General features: G+C 40.5%; 1 protein-coding gene across 2 annotated transcripts in view; it reads right to left on the reverse strand.

Annotated features, from left to right (window-relative positions):
- syde2 (synapse defective 1, Rho GTPase, homolog 2 (C. elegans)) overlaps positions 1-19,098 on the reverse strand; it is a 35,163-nt gene that overhangs the window by 13,670 nt on the left and 2,395 nt on the right. For both annotated transcript variants that reach the window (XM_066691690.1, XM_066691691.1), the window contains exons 2-3: positions 10,476-11,204; positions 2,756-3,885 (exon numbers count right to left, since the gene is read on the reverse strand). In XM_066691690.1, the coding sequence (XP_066547787.1) occupies positions 2,756-3,885; positions 10,476-11,204 (1,859 nt within the window). The remainder of the gene's footprint in view (positions 1-2,755; positions 3,886-10,475; positions 11,205-19,098) is intronic.

The raw sequence follows: 19,098 nt of genomic DNA on the forward strand, positions 1-19,098 counted from the left end.
ATGTCAATAATCGTCCCTTCTGATGTAAAGTTCTAGGAATCTTTTTTAATTATTATGTTTATTAAATTAAAGCTTTAGTCCTATGTGATAGTTAATTTCTCATTTTCTGGAGTTGGATTTTTTTGGGGAGAACAATACTCCTGTACAACAAAATGAACACGCATGTAAGGAGAAATGAGCCACGTAATGCATAAGTACGGAAAATAGGTACAATGTATTTATACAGAGCAGTTCTCTACACAGAATGGATAAATTATGCTTTCTTGCTGTAGAAGGCATTTCAGTTACTAGTCTACACACAGCTGGGGTTGAATTTGCTTGCATAGTGCCGACAGATTATGGAAAGGTGGTCTCTACCATCCATAGGAAATTATCATCAATCCCAGTGTTATTTAAAAACAAAGAAACATTTCCTAGGCTGAAATCCCACATCCTGGAGTAGCATGGCTGCCAGGATATCAGGACTCAAGAGGGACTTTATATTGTTTTGTATTTAAACAAGTCTTCCAGGATCCAAGGATTGATGAACAGCGATCCCACTGTGGATATAGAGAGACTCAACGCAGCACTGAAATACAGTCCAACCTGCGCGGTTAACTCTGACAGACTCCTTCAAGTCTTGACCTCTCTCAGTAACACAACAGTCAGAAGTATAATCCAACATCTGACTGAACGGCCACTTGTTTAGACTGTTATAGCTGTAAAAAGTTTCAATAGATTTATTTCCTTCATATTTTGTAGATTTCCACGGAACAGTGAAATACGCATTTACAGCTTGTTCAACTAATTAGCCACTAGTGACTATTGTTCAAGCTTATAATAATTGCACAATTTGAGGAAAACACACTTGGTAAATAAAATGGAAAGTATTGTACTAGTAAATTAACTGTAACTGGCAATCCTCAGCAAGTTAAAGGTAAATAGCATGACAAAATTATCTAGGGAGTTTTTAAAACGCCACGAAGCAAAAATGCCCAGAGGCGTCCTTTATGTTTTGACAGTAATGCTGGCCCATGGAGACTAGTTCAGATAGAAAATGTGCATTTCATTTTAAGCAGTCTTAAAATAAGTAATGAACTCATGCAGCATGATCTGTAAATATATACACTCTGGTACCTTGCATACCATAGAGACACAAATTTGTCTGAGGAGTCTTTAAAACCACTAAAGTTAGAGTGGCCCGAGGCATATCGAGTGTTTTGACAGCGACAGGGTTTTCAGCAAATGGAGGAGGCGTGTTTAATTTTTGTTTTTGTTTTTTGGGGGGATTTAAGTTAAGCTAACAGTCCTGATTCACATTAGCTTTAAATATATACCACACGTACAGCTTGCATGCCTTTGTGACACATCCTATAAATTCCTCGTAATCGGTCCTAAAAACTCCCTCCCAGCTCAGACACTGGTATGAGGAATCTAGGGGCTCCCACTGGTTTAATAATATCCTGCGTCTGTCCTTCTCCACTTTGTCTTTGGCTTTGGGCTCCATGCACTCCTAATAAATGCTAAGAGCTTTCAGGATTAAAGGATAGGCCCTCGCCTCACAGCTGATAAATTTACTTTATAGACTAAAAGCAGCCCGTGGCAAAGCAGTGAAGGATAGCACATGAACACTGGCCAGACAGTTTTATTGCTGGCATCCTGGCTCTAATTAGGATAAGCGAGAACTCACATCTCACTAATGGCAGTGGTATTCAAAGGAAAAAAAGGTGATTTGGCACCGTCTAGGACTGACCACTGCACTCCAATCCTAAACTGGGGGAGGGGGAGAGTCATGCTTCTGCCGATATCAGCAGGCATTTCATGATGCAAAAGGAGGGACTGAAGCCAAGTCTTATAACATGGCCCAACGGTTTATCCCTTCAGGATCCTCCATAAGCTGAAACTCTAACAATAGCATAATTAAGGGGGCCCTATTTACATGAAACAATTAGATTAAGTACTCCCAATACATGAACAGGCTGACAGTTAATCAGTTTGCGGTGCGCGCCTAAATATAACTGACATTTTACAACCGCATTAACATTATGTGGGTTTCTCAGAAATCAATTATAGGAGCAATCACTTTTATTGCCTGTTGCCATCTCAGCATCCAAAAGCTATTAAAGGCTAGGGAAAGCAAGCTTCAATAATTCTACGTAAATTTCAATTAAACCGAGTAATCCTCTCGACATTTTCCTAAGAGCATCAACCCAGCTCCAGATTACACAATACACAGACAAGACTAAAGCTAAAAGCATGGGGGATTTAGTCGGAACTGGAAGTTAGCTAGTGAGACATAGTAGAAAAAGGGTCAATATTATTCATAACCTATCTATTGTGGATTATTCAGTTTGTTAATTAAACAAACAATATCAAAAGTCAACCAAAGACAAACGAGGCTTGTTTTGTTTGGAGGTCTAAACACAGTTCAAATTTAAATGCTGTATATTTTGAGCCCATAGATTCCACAGCTGGCAAGGAATGTGATCGGCATATGAAGGGAAAACATATTGCAGATTCAGGGTGTTTGGTTGGTGACGAGAGGAAAGCAGCAGACAAACTGTGGTTGTAGACAAACTGCCCTTGTTCTCAGAGAGACACAAGCAACCCTTCCATGAAAGATCAAGGTGAAACAAGCTCTCTGGGCTGATTGGCCTTGAGGAAGACAAAAACCCAACACTAAAGCTTCTCAGAGTACCGTCAAGTCATATCAGTACGAGTAGATAAGGGAACAAAGTAGGGAGGTCCATGGTAATATTTTTAACATACTGCTTACCTGGCAGCCTCGCTTTTCGATCTCGGTGATGCACTTCTCGATCAGGAGTGGCACCACGAGCCCGGCATTCTCCCTCTCCACCACCCGCCAGGCCTCCACCCCGAACACCGCAGGCTCGCGCTCCCCGTCAGGGCTGTCCAGCGAGTTCTGCCACTGCTCCATCAGCGTCAGCTTCACGTAGATCATCCCTCGGGGCTCCAGCTTCACGGCCAACTGGTGGGTCCTGGTGACGCGGAAGAGCGTGGGGAGCACCACCGTGCCATGGCAGCAGACCCGGTTTCGACGGGGCGTGGGCTCCCAGCTGAACACCACCAGCTTCAGGTGCTGGGCATTCTCCAGTTCGATGTTGAAAGTGTGGTCCATGTCCAGGAAGCTGGTCCTGCAGGTGAGCAGGGCAGTGCGGGCCTTGTTGACCGAGTCCACCTGGATGGCGCAGTAGACGTCGCGGGAGTCGAGGCGGGGTGGCTTGAGGTCCTCGGCCCCGTAGAAGTGCACGCTCATCAGCCCCGAGATGTACTGCGAGCACTTGGGCTGCTCTGAGAAGCTATAGTGCCGGAAAGCGTCAATGTCGATTTCAGTGCCGTGGAGCTTGGGCGCGACACCGTTTGGAGGCTCCTTGCACTTCCCAGCCTTACTGTCGGAGCCGTGTTTGCCCGATTTAGCGACCAGCTCGGGGGAGTCGCCATCGCTGAGGTAGCCCCCTTTACTGGCCGATTTGGAGGCCCCGCTGCTCTTCTTCTTGTTGTAGCTCTGCTGGGTGGACACGCTGCTGTCCAGATGGTAGCGGGAGATGACATTACGGCTGGCGGCCGTCGTGGTCGTTGCCGTGGTCGTGCTGCCGCCCGTGGGGGAGAGCAGAGGATTGTGGCCTTGGCTGGATTCTGTGCCACTGCTGCTGCCGTTGCTTTTTGGGGAGGAGGGCCTGTGCTCCGGCTGGCTGCTGCTGGAGGTCCCTTTCACACTCAACTTGCGGCTGAGCTCCGGCAGCTTCTTCATTTTCATGGACAGTTTCCTCACAGTGCGGGGAGATTTGATCTTGTCTGGAAAGGACCAGTTGATAGAGCTTCCCTTTTTGGAGGGGTTGGGGCTGGGGGGGGGCGAGAAGCCCGTGTTAGATGTGCAGGTGGCATCTGGAGGAAACACAAAGGCATACGAATGCATCAGAGCAATCACAGATTAGGGCTACATGTTCATGTCAACTGTTGGGCCAAGTGAAGGCTGAATGCGAGAGAGTGAAAGAAGTACTGTCCATACAGGGTACACTCACAAAGCAAAATCCAGGATCCAGATTGCTAAATTTGAACTGATATAAGCCACTTTCCACTCTTCTTTTGCTATTATCTACAGATTAAATTCATTATAACCAAGACTCCATTTCTGTTAAAACTGTCTTGACCCTGCACAGGACTAAACCAGTTCAAAGGGTTTATTGAGTATTTGCACACATCCACATTCCATTTATTAACCTAAACATTGAAATACATTTGTTTCTCTCAAACAGTGACAAAACGGAGCATTCAGAGAGTCGACTGCCCTGCAATCCGGATACTACAATCTCATGGTTTACTTTAATAAGTAATAAACTGAGGAAAGTAATCAAATCATTGTTAATTGAACCAATGTGAATGCAAGAGTCTCTGTTCTGTACTGGAGGCAAATTAGGAGACCTCAAACCGAACATGCCTCCCTTTGGATTATTTCAGAAAACCACTCACTATGACTCGAAATGTGCATCCGTGTACGACTGGTGCATTGAGGGACACTGTCAGCTTTAAAATGCAGAACTGATATTCCAGGGAAATTGGGGGAAACTAAAATAAATTAAGTAAACGTATACTGGATTTACGTAAGGAAATAGAAAACATATTTTAGCCCAAAACATTAAACAAATGAATATAATTGTAGATGTATGTGTGTGTGTGTGTGTGTGTGTGTTTGGGGGGGGGGGGGGAGAGTTGTTTGTTTTTTCCCCGCCTCACCTCTGAACCAGACAAATCATTCCTTTGTTCCGACTGATATTCAATAGACTAAAATAATGCATGTACACAGAACTGCCAGTTGGGCACAGACACTGCACAGTAACAGTTAAGATAATTAAAGCACATTTGTAGGACAGGGACTCCTGCTGCTACTCAGCAAGTCTCTATCAATCTAAAACTACTGTAAAAGGGGAGCTTTTCAGCAACAGTCTTAATAGGATTTCCTCCTTGATTTCACTCTCCCTCTTTAGCACATTAGCAGGAACCTACAACAAAACCAAGGGCGGCTACCTATAGAAAGCATGCTTTTGGGTGAAGAGAAATCGAGAGCTGCACATTTAAGAAAAAGGCATAACTTTGAAAGTCAGACAAGATGCTCTTGGTCATTTTTTTTTATTCTTCTCGGCACTAATTAGCTAAAAAGAGTTGTACACAGTGTTAAATGTGCAGCAGACTGAATACACTGATCGCATGCAATGTCCAAGGCAAGGTATTAAGGCTTATCTGTGTGAAGCTTGAAAACATTTGCCAAGTATTTAAACTGATTAAATTAAAGAGGAGGGAATGTACAAGCTAATAATAGAACTTTAAGCATTTACATTTTCAGTATTCTAAAAACATGATTAAACCAAACGCATGGAAAATCTTACGTAGGAAATACGCTAACGGACACATTGAACTTCTGGCATGTTGTTATAATAAAAGGTTTAGGAAGCTGTTCGTACCAAGCACATTGGTCTAATTATTGTATGTATTCTAATGGATTCTTTTTTACCTCTCACCTGAATAGCGAGCGTAAAGCTTTTATTTTCAATTAAAAAATAAACCAACTGAATCTTGTGTAGCCTTTTAGTTTCCCAGTCACACTTTTTATACGTTTAGCTTTGAGCCTTTTTTTTCTTGAAGGGCAATGGGGGGGTCCCACCGCCCTTCAAGAAAAAAATGCTCAAAGCTAAATGTATAAAAAGTATGACTGGGAAACTAAAAGCAATTCCTGGTATTGGCCTTGGGTAATTCCATACATACAAATGATACAATCACGGATTTCTACGTATTCCTTTTCGTCATTTTCACCGGCACGGAGTTTTTGTTTTCTCTCTCGCTCTCTCTTTTTTTTCTAACCGTGATTATTCGGCTCCACTAAGACAAAGAGCGATTCTATTTACTACGTTCAGCCAAGGCAGCGGCACAAACTCTTAACAGGGGCAGCACTATTTTCAGAAAGCCTGCTGTGCTCTTCTGGCAGGAAAGGAGCAGGAGAAGCGGGCCTTGACAGACAGGGACAAAGACTCCCCTTGTGCGGCAAATCACAACACAGTCCTGCTAGTGGGCCGTCCTGCGACATTCCATAATAATCAGAGCCATGTTTAGACCCCTCTTTCATTAAATCTTTCCTTTTTCAACCCTTTCTTTATTCCTGCCAATAACTATGACCAAAATACTACTGAGGAAGCTCTCTTGGAGGTTTCCAATATATATGCAGGAGTCCAGGGGCTTCACACAGTGTGAGGTACAGTTTGGGACTGGAGCAGGAATCTCGCCAGCTTAGACGGATGTTTTTCAGACTGAAAGAATGTAAGCAACACGTCACTTGCTGAAAGCAATGTCAATGCTTTGAGTGGGCTTAGCCAGGGACCAAAGTTGGACAATTTACTATTTTTATTTATACGTTTGACCTCAAAACTTTTCATAAGCTATTGTTGCTTAAATTGTTTATTTTCAATGACCTTTATGTGTGAATAAACGCAGGCCAATAAGTAGTTAACTGTAAAGTTAAAGGGACAACGAACACCAGAGACAGACTCTTTTAGTAGAGCTTGGTGGAGTTTTACTGTATTTCTTTGCATTATAGATCCCCAAGTCTCCAATAACTCCATTGGGCTCCATTTACACGGCAGCGATAAAGTGATGAAGTAATCAATACGGGCCATAACAGTCCCATGTTTTGCTTAGGTCAGCAGACCTTGGGTTTAAAATGATAATGGGGGAAGAACATTTCCAAAGCCCAAAGATAACATCCCACTTGGAAACCTGACAAAATTCTCTGAAAAAAGTTGGCTCCTTTGCAAGAGGAATGAGGTCATTCCATGAAATGTGTAATATTATAATGAACTGCTATTAGTTAGCGGTCTCTAATGAGAGCAAGAGAAGAATATGACATTCACTCGATCAATTGGGCTACAAGGCATTCAAAGTGGAAAACAGGAGACACTTCTTCACACAGAGAGTCGTCACAATCTGGAACAAACTCCCCAGCGATGTGGTTGAACCTGAAAATTTGGGAACATTTAAAAATAGACTGGATAGGATCCTTGGATCACTTAGTTATTAATGGACACCATACGAGCACGATGGGTCGAATGGCCTCCTTTTGTTTGTAAACTTTCTTATGTTCTAATTCATATTTACCAAAAACTGTATTTATTTATAAGTAAAATATATAGCATCACTAATCCAAACTGTTACCTGTATTATGGTGCTATTTATTTGACTTTAGGAAAGGTCTATGCACTGATAACAAGCTGCCACATTCCTCCTGGGCTGAATGTGTCCGTCTACTACTGAGGCAATAAGAGGGGACTTACGACTGCCCTTACCTGCAGCTTGAAACCGTATCCCCAGGGAGAAACTTGCCTGTGTCAGAAGGTTGGCTCCTAAATTCCACACACTGGAACTGGAGAAGACTAGCCACTCTCGACCCTCCCCCCGGCACCCGGCCCATGACACTACTGACAATACACCGGCTGCCATTTACAGCTCCTGATTGCTCCTAATAAGGCAGCCCACGGACAGGTGCTGATGACATGCGGCTTGCTGTCAAAGTAAATCGCGTGATTAAGGAGCAGTCTTGATTGTTTTACGGTCTTCAAAGAAAAAAGGAGCCAACTGTCATGGCCTGAAGTCGTACGGAGGCTCCTGCTGTATTTTCAAAGCACTCTGATGCATCTTACAGTATGAATCTCAAATGCACAAGCAAAGGAAAGGAGTATTGCACTGCACATTTCACAGCATTTCTAAAGTATTCACTCATGTTTGGCCATTTGTTATGCTCATTGATCTCACCAAGGCTTAAATGCTTGAAAATATCGTGGTGAACGATATTGTAGCAAATGGTATTGCTGCAGGACGTCAATAACTACATTAGCTAAAAGGCACTGCATAACCTTTTGATTCCTTTAGTTTAGTGCACACTTTTACATTATAGATTTCCTATAGACATTGTAGTTGGAAAATAAATATTATCCATACTTTCAATTTTGTGAACCACAAAATCAAGGGCTTTTATCCTTATGGACTTTGTGTGGAAAAACACTGCTTTAGAGGATTATACCGGCGTAGCGAATACATTTATTTAATAGGTACAGGTAACCACACACGTCTTCCATTGCTCCCAGTGATTCGAGTGACACCCAACATCCCCCAGGTTTTCCAAATCTGTCTGCTCAACACTAAAGCACAGATCAGGAGCTCCTTTCGTTTTGGCATCCTGTCTTAAAATACAAACATATTTGCATACCCAGGGAAGTTTTCAATTAGGATGGTGCCCAAAAGGCCGTGTTTCAAGTTACCCACCTGTGTTCTCATTCACAGGGCCGTGGTTTACAACAGAGAACCTTGCGACTCATTCGAGAATGGGCACACATACAGACGCTATACTACACATGGGATTCCCTTTGGATCCTGCTTCCAAGCCAGGCGTCACATGGATACGCTTGGAACGAAGCACCGATCATGGGGTTTTACTCAATGTGCCTGCTGCAGATTTTATATGGAATAGCTCTCTTACACTTCATTATCTAAAATATAGCAAATAATAATTTTGCTTGATTTTTAAATTATTTCAAACAACTCCAACTGTATCATGAAAGAATCTGAATTGAGTGTAAAAATCTAAAAGTAGCCAACTTGATTGACAAATTATTTTAAAAAATCCATTCCAAATCCTGTCACAAACTTATTTTCTCCTATATTACACTTCAATAGTGATCCTTTCAGAGGCTTTTGTCAATCATCAAGTGTGATGGCTCTCCTGAATTTAGACATTGAGAGCGATATTCAGTAGCTTAAGTTATACCAGCGGAAGCCAGCCCTTATCCTCCAATCAAGTGAAAGCGAAACTGACTAATTACCCTTATATGCTATGGTCTCATTTAGATAAAATGTCAGGTCAAATTACATCCAAAGGGACTGTGGACATCTTAACTAGTTTACAGGGGCTTGGAAATGTCAATCAAGGTTCATCAGTGCGAGACCAAAAATAATCACTTAAGAGCACAACTCACTTCAGTCTCTTCCTGGCAACTATCTGCGATGACACGGAGGAGCACGGATGTACTTGATAACACGGGAGAAAGCCCGGGAATAACCACTAAGCCAACAACAACCACAGGCGGTCACAGATAAGTGGCACCACACTCCTATCCCAGCAGATCGAGGGGGAAATAGGAAAGTCCAAACAATAATTTACATAAACTACATGTGTGTATGTACCTTTGTTCAAAATAAACACTAAAGAAGAATAATATACAGGAATTAATGGATTAGACATCTCTCTCCTACACTTTAAAATAAGTCTGGTCACTATGAGTTCTTTGCAGCTGCCTGACTTTAAGAAGTATACTTAAAATCACCTACACTTTAAGAGTTATGTGCCTCAATTCAGCAAACAAAACAATCGCTTTCTGACTTCTGCATTCTTCATTCCCCACATACTGGCTGCGCTTACTGTGTCACTTGAAATTACATTTTCACCTGGACAATCTTCTTCCTGCACAGATAAAAATATAGCGTATTCTTCAGGCAAGGCCTCCATCAGCCGTGAGCTACTAAAAAGCCATAAAATTGAATACATTTGCTTGTACCTACACGACAGAGAAGAGGAAAATCCCCCCCAACCAGTTGAAGCATATCAAACACAGACAGACAGGATGTTTAACCAGCATGTTTAGCAAGTATTCAAGGATGAGCTTTTTAAAAATTATATGTTTCACAAAATTGCATTCCTGAAAAGCAAGGGTCTCAATATGTAGTGATGATTATCTGTGGATAAGTCTCTTCCCTACCACCCATTTTACACAGATCTTTTCATTGTCTCTTTAATGTCCATTTTACCCCTTCTTCCATTATCTTGTTTGTTGTATAGGGCCTATTCATGATCTAATACAAAATCAGATAAGTTGATGGTCTGAAAATGGGCTTTTATTTTCAACGTCCAGTTTTCTGTATTTAAACTTCAGTGATTTACTTTCCCAACTACCCAGACCACTGCATTCAATATTGAGCCCATCAATCCACCCCGTCAACTGACTGTCCTTCATGTGATGCAAATACCTCAAGGTTTCTCAACACCAAGGTCCTCTTCGTGCTAAATGTAGCGCTACTAAAAATAGTAAATCAGAGCTAACCTGGAGATTTCTAGTAATGCAAGGCCGTTGTTGGACAGAGAACATCTGAATGCGTCACAAAGTTAGTTTGTTTTTCCCCATCGGGGGACCACAGACAGTAAAGTTTAGACACAATAGATAGAAACTTCAATCTGTTTCTATAACATCATTGAAAAATCTTAACACTAGCCACCATTCTTAATATCTTTTATAGGCTAATGCTCAAAGAATATAAGCAGAAAGAAAACCAACCAAGAAAAATCAAGTTTCAAATTGTATTCATGAAGACAAACAGTGCCGTTTATAACGACAATAATATTTATATATAAAAAAAGGCGCAGGTTGGAAATAGCTTACCTGCAACCAGGGGCCGGGGCCCGGTGTTCTCATCTCCCGCTTTGCACACAAACTTCTGTCTGTGCAGCTGTGTGCGTTCCATGGAATGTGTGCTACTTGTGTGGTTCACCTCAGCAGCTGGAGCACCCTTACAGTCCACCAGGCTGTCAGAGCTGCTGGGAGTGCACCCCGAGCCCCTGACGCCATCCCCAACGCTCAGCTTCCTCTGCCCTGCCGCGGGGGCCTGGGGCTCCATTTGAGCAGAGGGCCTCCATTCTGCCATCGTCCCCCGGGACAGCTCGGGCTCCTCATCTTCCGGGATGGGGTTGTACCAGATCTCTCCTTCGTCATCAGCGTCATTCTCCTCGGCGGGGTCGACGGCCCGAGGCTGGGGGAGGGAGGGACGGGCTAGCCTGTGGCTCGCAGTCCCAGCCTGGGTCACAGTGACATGAGCCGGCTGGGGCCTTAGGGGTTTCCGGTGCCCCACTGATGGCACGACTGGGGGCTGCCTGTGCTCTTCAGAGGAAGGGCATGGGGGATTGGAGACATTACATGGGTCCTCCTCTGCAGTCACAGTAACCAATATGTCCTCAGCCACCTGGCCTTTACTGGAACTCTGCTGGAGCCAGTTGCGTTTTTTGGACACGGTGATGCTGTTGACTGGGCCTCTGGCCTCGTTAGCCTCGTTAAACTTGCTCACCCTCACCTCCCTCCTGCCCACACTGGAGCTGTGCACATTCTCAATCAGGGCTGCAAAAGAAAACAGGAGGCTGAGTTTTCCAAACATCACAGGAACACCTCAAGTTCTCGCAAACTCTGGTGCACCACACTGATTGATTCGCCTAATAGTCCCCTTCCTGATTTTGGCACACAAGCACACAAAGAAATGTTCAAGCAGTACGTCTAAAGCAAATCTAATGGAGAAATATCAAGGGCCCCTTTTCAAAATGATGGAACTTCCCATAACCACCCACCAATTTGCAAGAATCCTCAATGAGTTAACCTTGTTAGCACCCCCGTCTTCTAAATATGGATACATCAACCAAAGCAAACAAATCATACATTCCCTGCAGCAAAAAACATTGCTTTGTGCTTTTGTTGCCTTGAGACACTGCACTTGTATCATGAAACGCCGTTGAAAAGAACGTAAAGGTTTAAGCCCACTGTTGTCAAACTGTCTTTCCAATCTGTACAGTTTGAAATCATGTAAGATTTTCAAAAGCAAACTACAGTAATAAAAGTATTGTAATTTACCCTGCTGAGACATCAACAATGATTAGTATAAGTAAAACTAAGCCACATAAAATAGATCATACAGAACAAATCTTTCCACCTGGTACTTCTAAGAAACAATGTAAAGGCATATGTTTGATTACACATACAGTATGTTAGTCCCCAACCCATAGAATATATCTGTGCACTGTTTGTTTCACACACGCACACACATTCCTATAGCCTGAAAACATACTGAAGTGGTTTTTCAGTGCCTGAAATTAAAGCAGAGTAGAGTCGAGAAAAGTGTAATTTCTGTTTTGATTACTTCGTGGATTTCCCTACCACGAGCCACATGCTTGCACCGAACACTATGGCTGGACAATGCAGCCCATCAGTTACTATGCAATTAGGACCTCACCAAATATGCAACTTACTCATGTCTGTCTGAAATGTTCCAGCCTTTTATTTTTCTCGCCCCCCCATCTTGACCAAACACAATCTTTTAATTACTAGCTGTAATCCATTGGCACTGTTCTCGAGCACATTATGCATGGCTGACTTCAGGCTATAAGAGAATGTGTGAAAGCAGAAAAAAAAAGAGATCAGATGCAGACAAAGAGTACAATACTGTGGATCTGAACCAGTATGCTTGTTGTAGGTCAAGAAGAACACACATTTTTAAAATGATCGAGATCCGCAATAGATAGTAATGGCAAATCTAGCCCAGATCACTTCCCAAATAACCCCATAACATGCATCTTGATAGTGCTGTAATTCAGGACCAAAACACTACACACAAACTTCAAAATCACTGATTTACATCCCATGCAATGCATCTCTATTAAAATGAAGCAACAGGAGACTGAGTACATGATAAGTAAAGAGAACAGATGAGCCACAGCTTATGTACCATCTCTATGTCAATCTTTTTTTTTCCTGTGCACCAAAGATAAATATCTCCAAATGATTAAGCAGGACTTTTAGAATTAACCATAAAGAAACATTGGCATGGGTTTCACAGCGGTGAAGTTGAAAATGTATGAACTTATGAACTAGAAAACCTATATGGGTCTCCAATGCAAATGTATAAAATAACTTCCATCCTTTTATATAATGTTCTATGTATTAAGCCAGGAATGTTTTCAAGGCAGTAATGGGAGTGGATACTTGATACCTTCATTTTACCTAAAGATAAGAAAGCTTTTAAAGTTAAGTATTAGTTTACACTTGCTATCTTTCCATTTCTACTAGTAAAACAGATTTGTTTTAAGGGATGAATTACATGTTTTAAATAATAAAAGGAAAGCAACTGTTATGTTTTGATTTGAACAGCTATCAATTGAAACAGCAGCAGGTCTGAGCAAATACAAATAAATATTAATACAGATATTTTTAATTCTATCTTAGGCATCCCTTTATATGACGCATGAACACGCTTAAATATAAATTAAGGTGAGGGAGTATGTGAAAACATATAATAGGACTTTAAATTGAATCTAGCCTATATCATGAAAGTATTAAACTTTGAAAAATGTGTATGTTTATGGTGGTCAAAGTAAAAGGCTGTTTTCAGGCAATACAGCTGTGACAATCACATTTCCAATCCCCTAATTACTGACTGGAAAGCACATTTACACGTCTTCAACCAAAATATACAGTGCCTGACCCATCGTATCTGAAAAAAGGGGTTATAAGCTTCAACATCAAACAGAAGATGTTAGACCCTTTGAGATAAATAATAGGGCATAACAAATTATAAAGAAATATACGATTTTTATAAATAATGATAATAAAATTAATGTAGTATACCAGAATACATAATTATTCATTCTGGACAAATGCTAAGATTAAATACAAATTTCAAAGTGTCCATTTGTTTTGTATTTTAAAAGCAATAAAACGTAATGAGGTCATCCTGCACCTTCACCCAAATTCCCCAAGTTTTCCTTTTTTTCCTCTAACCAGCCTTCACTATTGACCCTCACTGCTTCCCTCTCTCTCTGGAGCTCACCGAACTGAGCAGAAGTTATTTTTTGATTCCAAATCTACTTACATGGTTGCTTGAATTAAGACAGAAGTCCTTTAACCATTTACTTCAGTGCAATTCTGCATAATTAGGAATCGGTTATGGCTTTTCCTTAAAGCTCAAAAATCATAAGTCAGGCAACAACTACGACCATAACAACAACTCTGACCATGATAAAGAAAAGAAAAGATTTTCAGCTTCTCGTCTTTTACATTTAAGAGGTCTTTTGCATGATAATCTGTTTGTCATTAACTTCTATCTCTCAACAGGAAGTGCATACCTTCAAGGGGGTCTTTCATAATGAAGTAGGAGCATGCTCTCACACGCACTGCATTCCAGACTGTAGCAAAAGATATACTACTGTTCTCCATTTTCACATTGTGAGGCTGCCAAGCCGTCTCATCACGAAGCGTTCGAGGCCCCTGTAAGCAGGACCGATCACTCTTCAGAATGTATAGTTCATGATTGACATTAACAAACACATCACATCTGAACTAGCCACTTTAAAATGGCTCCTGAAAACAGAAAGCTAAGCAGGTATGTAAAAGGGTTTTGATGCATTGGGATGCAGGTTATAAAACCTAAAACTAACTTTTCATCAAAATCTTTTTTCTTTTTTTTTTGCCTAATCCACCTTGGAAATCATTATCTCAATGAAAAAAGCACCAATGTTCCATAAACCTACAAACTGTGCAAAACCAAACAGTCACGCCAGCAGAAAACAGCATTTAAAATTTTTCCAAATACTGCTCAGTATGTGAACGATTAAATTCAACACAACTGCACAATTGTCTAACAACTTTTCACAAGCCAGAAATACTACGCTATAGATTTACTTCCATGCAGAACAATGAAATATTTAGCCAAGTAATAGCAGCAAACATGTATAACCCTACGACACATTTACTGTAGATGAAGATTAAGCGGACGTATCCTAACAAGATTAAAGCATGACATTTCAAAAAGTGTTTGAAAGCTGTGACCTGCGAAAAGGCTGTGTAAAAACACTATACAATTAATTCAGATCATACTAATGCAGCCCAAAACATAATGAAGGTACTGTACAATGTGCAACTCAACTTTTCTCCCTGAATGCACTGGAAGAGGTCAAGAATACTGCATCCATCTCTTGTCAATTGGATATCCCAAGGGTGTCATTTTACTGCATTGTGAAGAAACCAAAAGGCTTCAAATCTGATGGCACAGATTGACGCAAATGTACGTACCAAGTATTTTTATTCTCATTCTGAAATAATGAATCAATACTGTCTGTTAACTGTCATTACCACAACAAACGTATGTGAAAAGAAATTCAGGCATTTTAAACAGCTTGATTATTTTCTGTTACAAGGTTGTTTTTTTCTCTTTGCACTCTGACCCTTGTAGAAACTATTCATCACATGACAGCTTTTACCAAAAACAAGTATACAATAATCTTTAGGCTGCTTCATATGAAAGATTATAAAGCCTTAAAGAAAAGATATTGGTCATCATACAATCCTCGTTCACTTTCTTTGCCTACCATCCTTACAATACACGCCGAAAACTGCTGCTAAAGTTTAGGTTAGGTTAGGTAAGGTTAACACTGGCTCAAGAGCTTCTTCTTAAAGGGAAAAAATACATAAAACATTCCTTTGACATGAACTTCCACTAACCCCCACCATGAACCCACTACACTACATACAGAAATCTGAGAAACTAAACTTCCCTCACAAACAAAATACTGTATTTCTTTTAAAACTAAATAAAGTAGCTGCCTTGGTTAAAGACAGATGCAGAACTGTTTTATGTGACAGCCTTGGAAATGTTCCATAGTACAGAGAAAATGGGTCTTTAATACCCAAACTGCAGAGCTGGCGTGTGACATACGGGCTGAGTAAATAACTCGCCAGCGTACACTTTGAAGTGTAAGCCAATGCCAAGCTCCTTTCCACAACACTCACACTGTACATTAGAGCAAGTATACGGGGAGAAACTGTTATACTTCCAAAACCCTATAACCGACACATTAAAATTGTTTGAGTCTCTTTTTTGGCTTGTCTGTAAGCAAAACCAACAAGGTCAAGAAAAAAAGGTTCTATTTTATGATGCGATACTAATAGTCTGTCTCTCTCAGCCTAGGACATAACCCCTATAAACCGTGCCATAAGTCATACCCCTTGGACAGTCTCAAGCACTGCATTGTTGGTAAGCACATTTATCATTTGACACTTCTAAAGCCATACCAGCATCTATAAACCCATCCCAGAGAAGGGGGGGAACTAAACAAGAGGTGGCATTGTACCATTTTTAAATGCAGCCAGTTTACGTGAAAAAATCATGCAGCTCAGTTGCAAGACTTGGCATTTCATAAACACCCAGCCATACTTGCCTTTACACGACTCAAGCAGTGAAGTATACTATGAATGGCAGGCATCTCAATTATTAATTTCCGGCCACCTATAAATCGACATATCGCCTATGGCTCCTTAAAAAGTATTGCCAACTCTGAAACATTCAACTTCACTTAAACATATAAAGGAGCACGCTTATATCAATTGGTTTTGATAAACCGTCAAAGTAAGCTTATGACATTGTTTAATTAAGCTTGATTTCGCATGAAAAATATTAAGGCCTCACAAGTTGTCTTCAGTGTAATTACTAATTGACATAACACAAAATGTAGAAATTGAAGTACACATTATTTATACTAATAAAATACTACATTTTTCAATTAATTACTCAGACAAAATACGTCAGAAACAGATCTCTACCGGGGGTTTTACTTCCACCTGCCAGGAACAAAGTTTAAAAAGATATTAAAGAAGGGGAAAAAGGCAGAAAGAAAGAGAAGTTTTCAAACAAACGTGGTTTAACCCCCACAGGGATGCAACCCCACTGTTGACTGCTGGATATTTAATTTAAGCCCCATTCCTCTGTTAGGTTTAGTGACCCCTAGGTACAGCAAACAAAATGCTTGGCTCCAAAATGACCTGCATGCCAAACACTTAAGAGACTTTTTTTTTTTTGTACGTCTGGAATTCTTGTGCCTTGGGCTGTCTATCATCCCCCACCCCCACCCCCCTTAATACACCCCTGACAGCAAAGTTAATTTGATAGCTTGTCAGAGCACCATTTTATTTACCTTCATCTCTAAGCGGCTTCAAGAAGCTACAACAGTCTCGCTTACCTGAAAAACACATCAATGAGGGTTGTCATGGACCTTCTACAGTGTGGCTTTATATTTCCAACATGCAATGGGCACAAATCAACAGACAGACAGTTTAATAATTACTTAAAGCCAAGCTTTTCTTCAAATTCCTTGTTAATCCAAACCATTTGTAGGAAGTCTGGCGTTTAATTCAAACAATATCTGAATCTGTTTTAAACCTTCCAAACATTGTATTATTACCAAAAAAATAATGCAAACCGGAGACAATTTTAATTAAACTGTTAAAAACAGCACTACAAATATACATTATGTATAATATATGCACAACCATTCAAAATATCCTATCAAATAAACTGCAAATAAAGCACAGGTTGCAAATCAGTTTTAGGGGTAGAGATTTTTCCCCAGAAACATCAGGTATTTAAGAGTCTATTAAATCCCAGTACTGGCACCATATAGAAAACTCTTTAAAAAAAGAAAAAAACATGACAATAAAACCAATATTAGGGATTTTTTTATTTCCCACCCAAGTACTACCATTTTGGTTAATTAATATTACATATAGACTGTACTTTTAAAGTAAAAATATTTATATATTATTAAAAAATGCAACACTAGAGTTATTTGATTATACCCGTGTCTTGCAATTGGGGAAAATGGGCCTTTGTAGTAGGAGCATGGTGGCTGGGGTGTGATAATCTGTAAAGTGACCTGAATACATACTTGAGCACTTTCTACTTCCTCCATTCATGGCGAAGAATTCAGAACCGGCGCACAAACAAGTTAAGCAGTAGGTGCGGTATTCAAAACATTCACTGGGGACACAGTACTCCAGTACTCCCAGAAAACTAGGACAAGCTTAGCAGTGGTTGTTGATGATCTGTTTTTCTTACAGGGAACATACCAATCCTTTCACTTCAAAGTCCTCCAGCAACCCCATGCTATGATAATCTTTAATAAACTAACTCTGTAGTTAAAACGGTGCTTCCACCAGACAGTAGCCTCCTATCACCCAACAGACATTGTCAGTGAAACTATTTATATAGGCTGTGTGGAAACGGGACCGAGGTGCCAACTAAATGAAATGGAGATCTCCAGCAGTTAGAGTCAGGTCAGCAGTTGTCCCCCTGAACAAATAAATACTGCCTCTGCATTGCTCCCCAGGTCAAGCTCTGTTTGCAGTATCACTACAGAAAAAGTAAACAAGTGCTGCACACAGGAAATATTGAATGCAAAAGTCAATTCTCAACGCTGCCCGGATTCTTCAACTGACACTCAGCATCCATCAACTACTGTGAAACTGCTTCACAAAAAGGATTAATTTATATTCCGCTATTTTGGAAACAACAGGTTGGAGTGTGAATGTTTAATAATGTCATAAGCACCTTCTCGACCATAAATAAACAATATGTTCTAATTCACTCTGCAGAGTATAAAATAGCAACAGATATGAATGTAAACCTGATCATTTGTGCAAAGGAGTCATGTGCACAGACCACTTATTTTGCTTTTCAGGAGCAAACCAGCTTAATGATTTTAGCTTTTTATTTACTCCGATAAGAACATCCGTAAGAGCTTAAGCTATTAAGTGGGAATGCACTTAAGATTAAAAAATAAAGTGGTTTATCTGGAAGAGCAACACAACATTAAAATACAAATTTGTAGTTGGGTTTATAAAGATAACCAACTTAATTGACAACACATTGCATTGGAGAAACACCAAACACCAAAACAAACAAAACTAATTCACATTGTAAACTAACTGAAATGACTACATGCAAGACAACTTTATGAAAAATGCTACTCTTTTTAAATCTACATTGATTAAAAGTTCAATACAATATTGGTTGATAATCGATCCAGTGAATAAGAGGCTGAAATGGTTCAAGATTAAACCATGTTAATAAATAAGTAATTGATGGAATTATAATCGATCATTTCCATACATATTCTTTTACTAGGCTTTGTTTCATGATACAAATGCTTGTGCAGCTTTCGATTTCTACATGATTGTATAAAATGTGTTCAAAAGAAAATGTGAGTACAACCACCAGTCAATCAATCAAATCAAAATGATGTTAGTAACTAATTTGCTACAGTATCACCTCCACCAGGACACTAGCCACACCACGTTAATTGATCCTAGCTATATTAGTGTAAAGACAGATCCCTCCACCAGTGTTAGAAGAACCCACGAAGAGAGCAAAGAGTTTCATCATTCCATCCCTTTGCTTTGCGTCCAGAAGAGAGTC

This window comes from Amia ocellicauda, chromosome 19, assembly GCF_036373705.1.
Source record: "Amia ocellicauda isolate fAmiCal2 chromosome 19, fAmiCal2.hap1, whole genome shotgun sequence".
NCBI classification, from domain to species: Eukaryota; Metazoa; Chordata; class Actinopteri; order Amiiformes; family Amiidae; genus Amia; species Amia ocellicauda.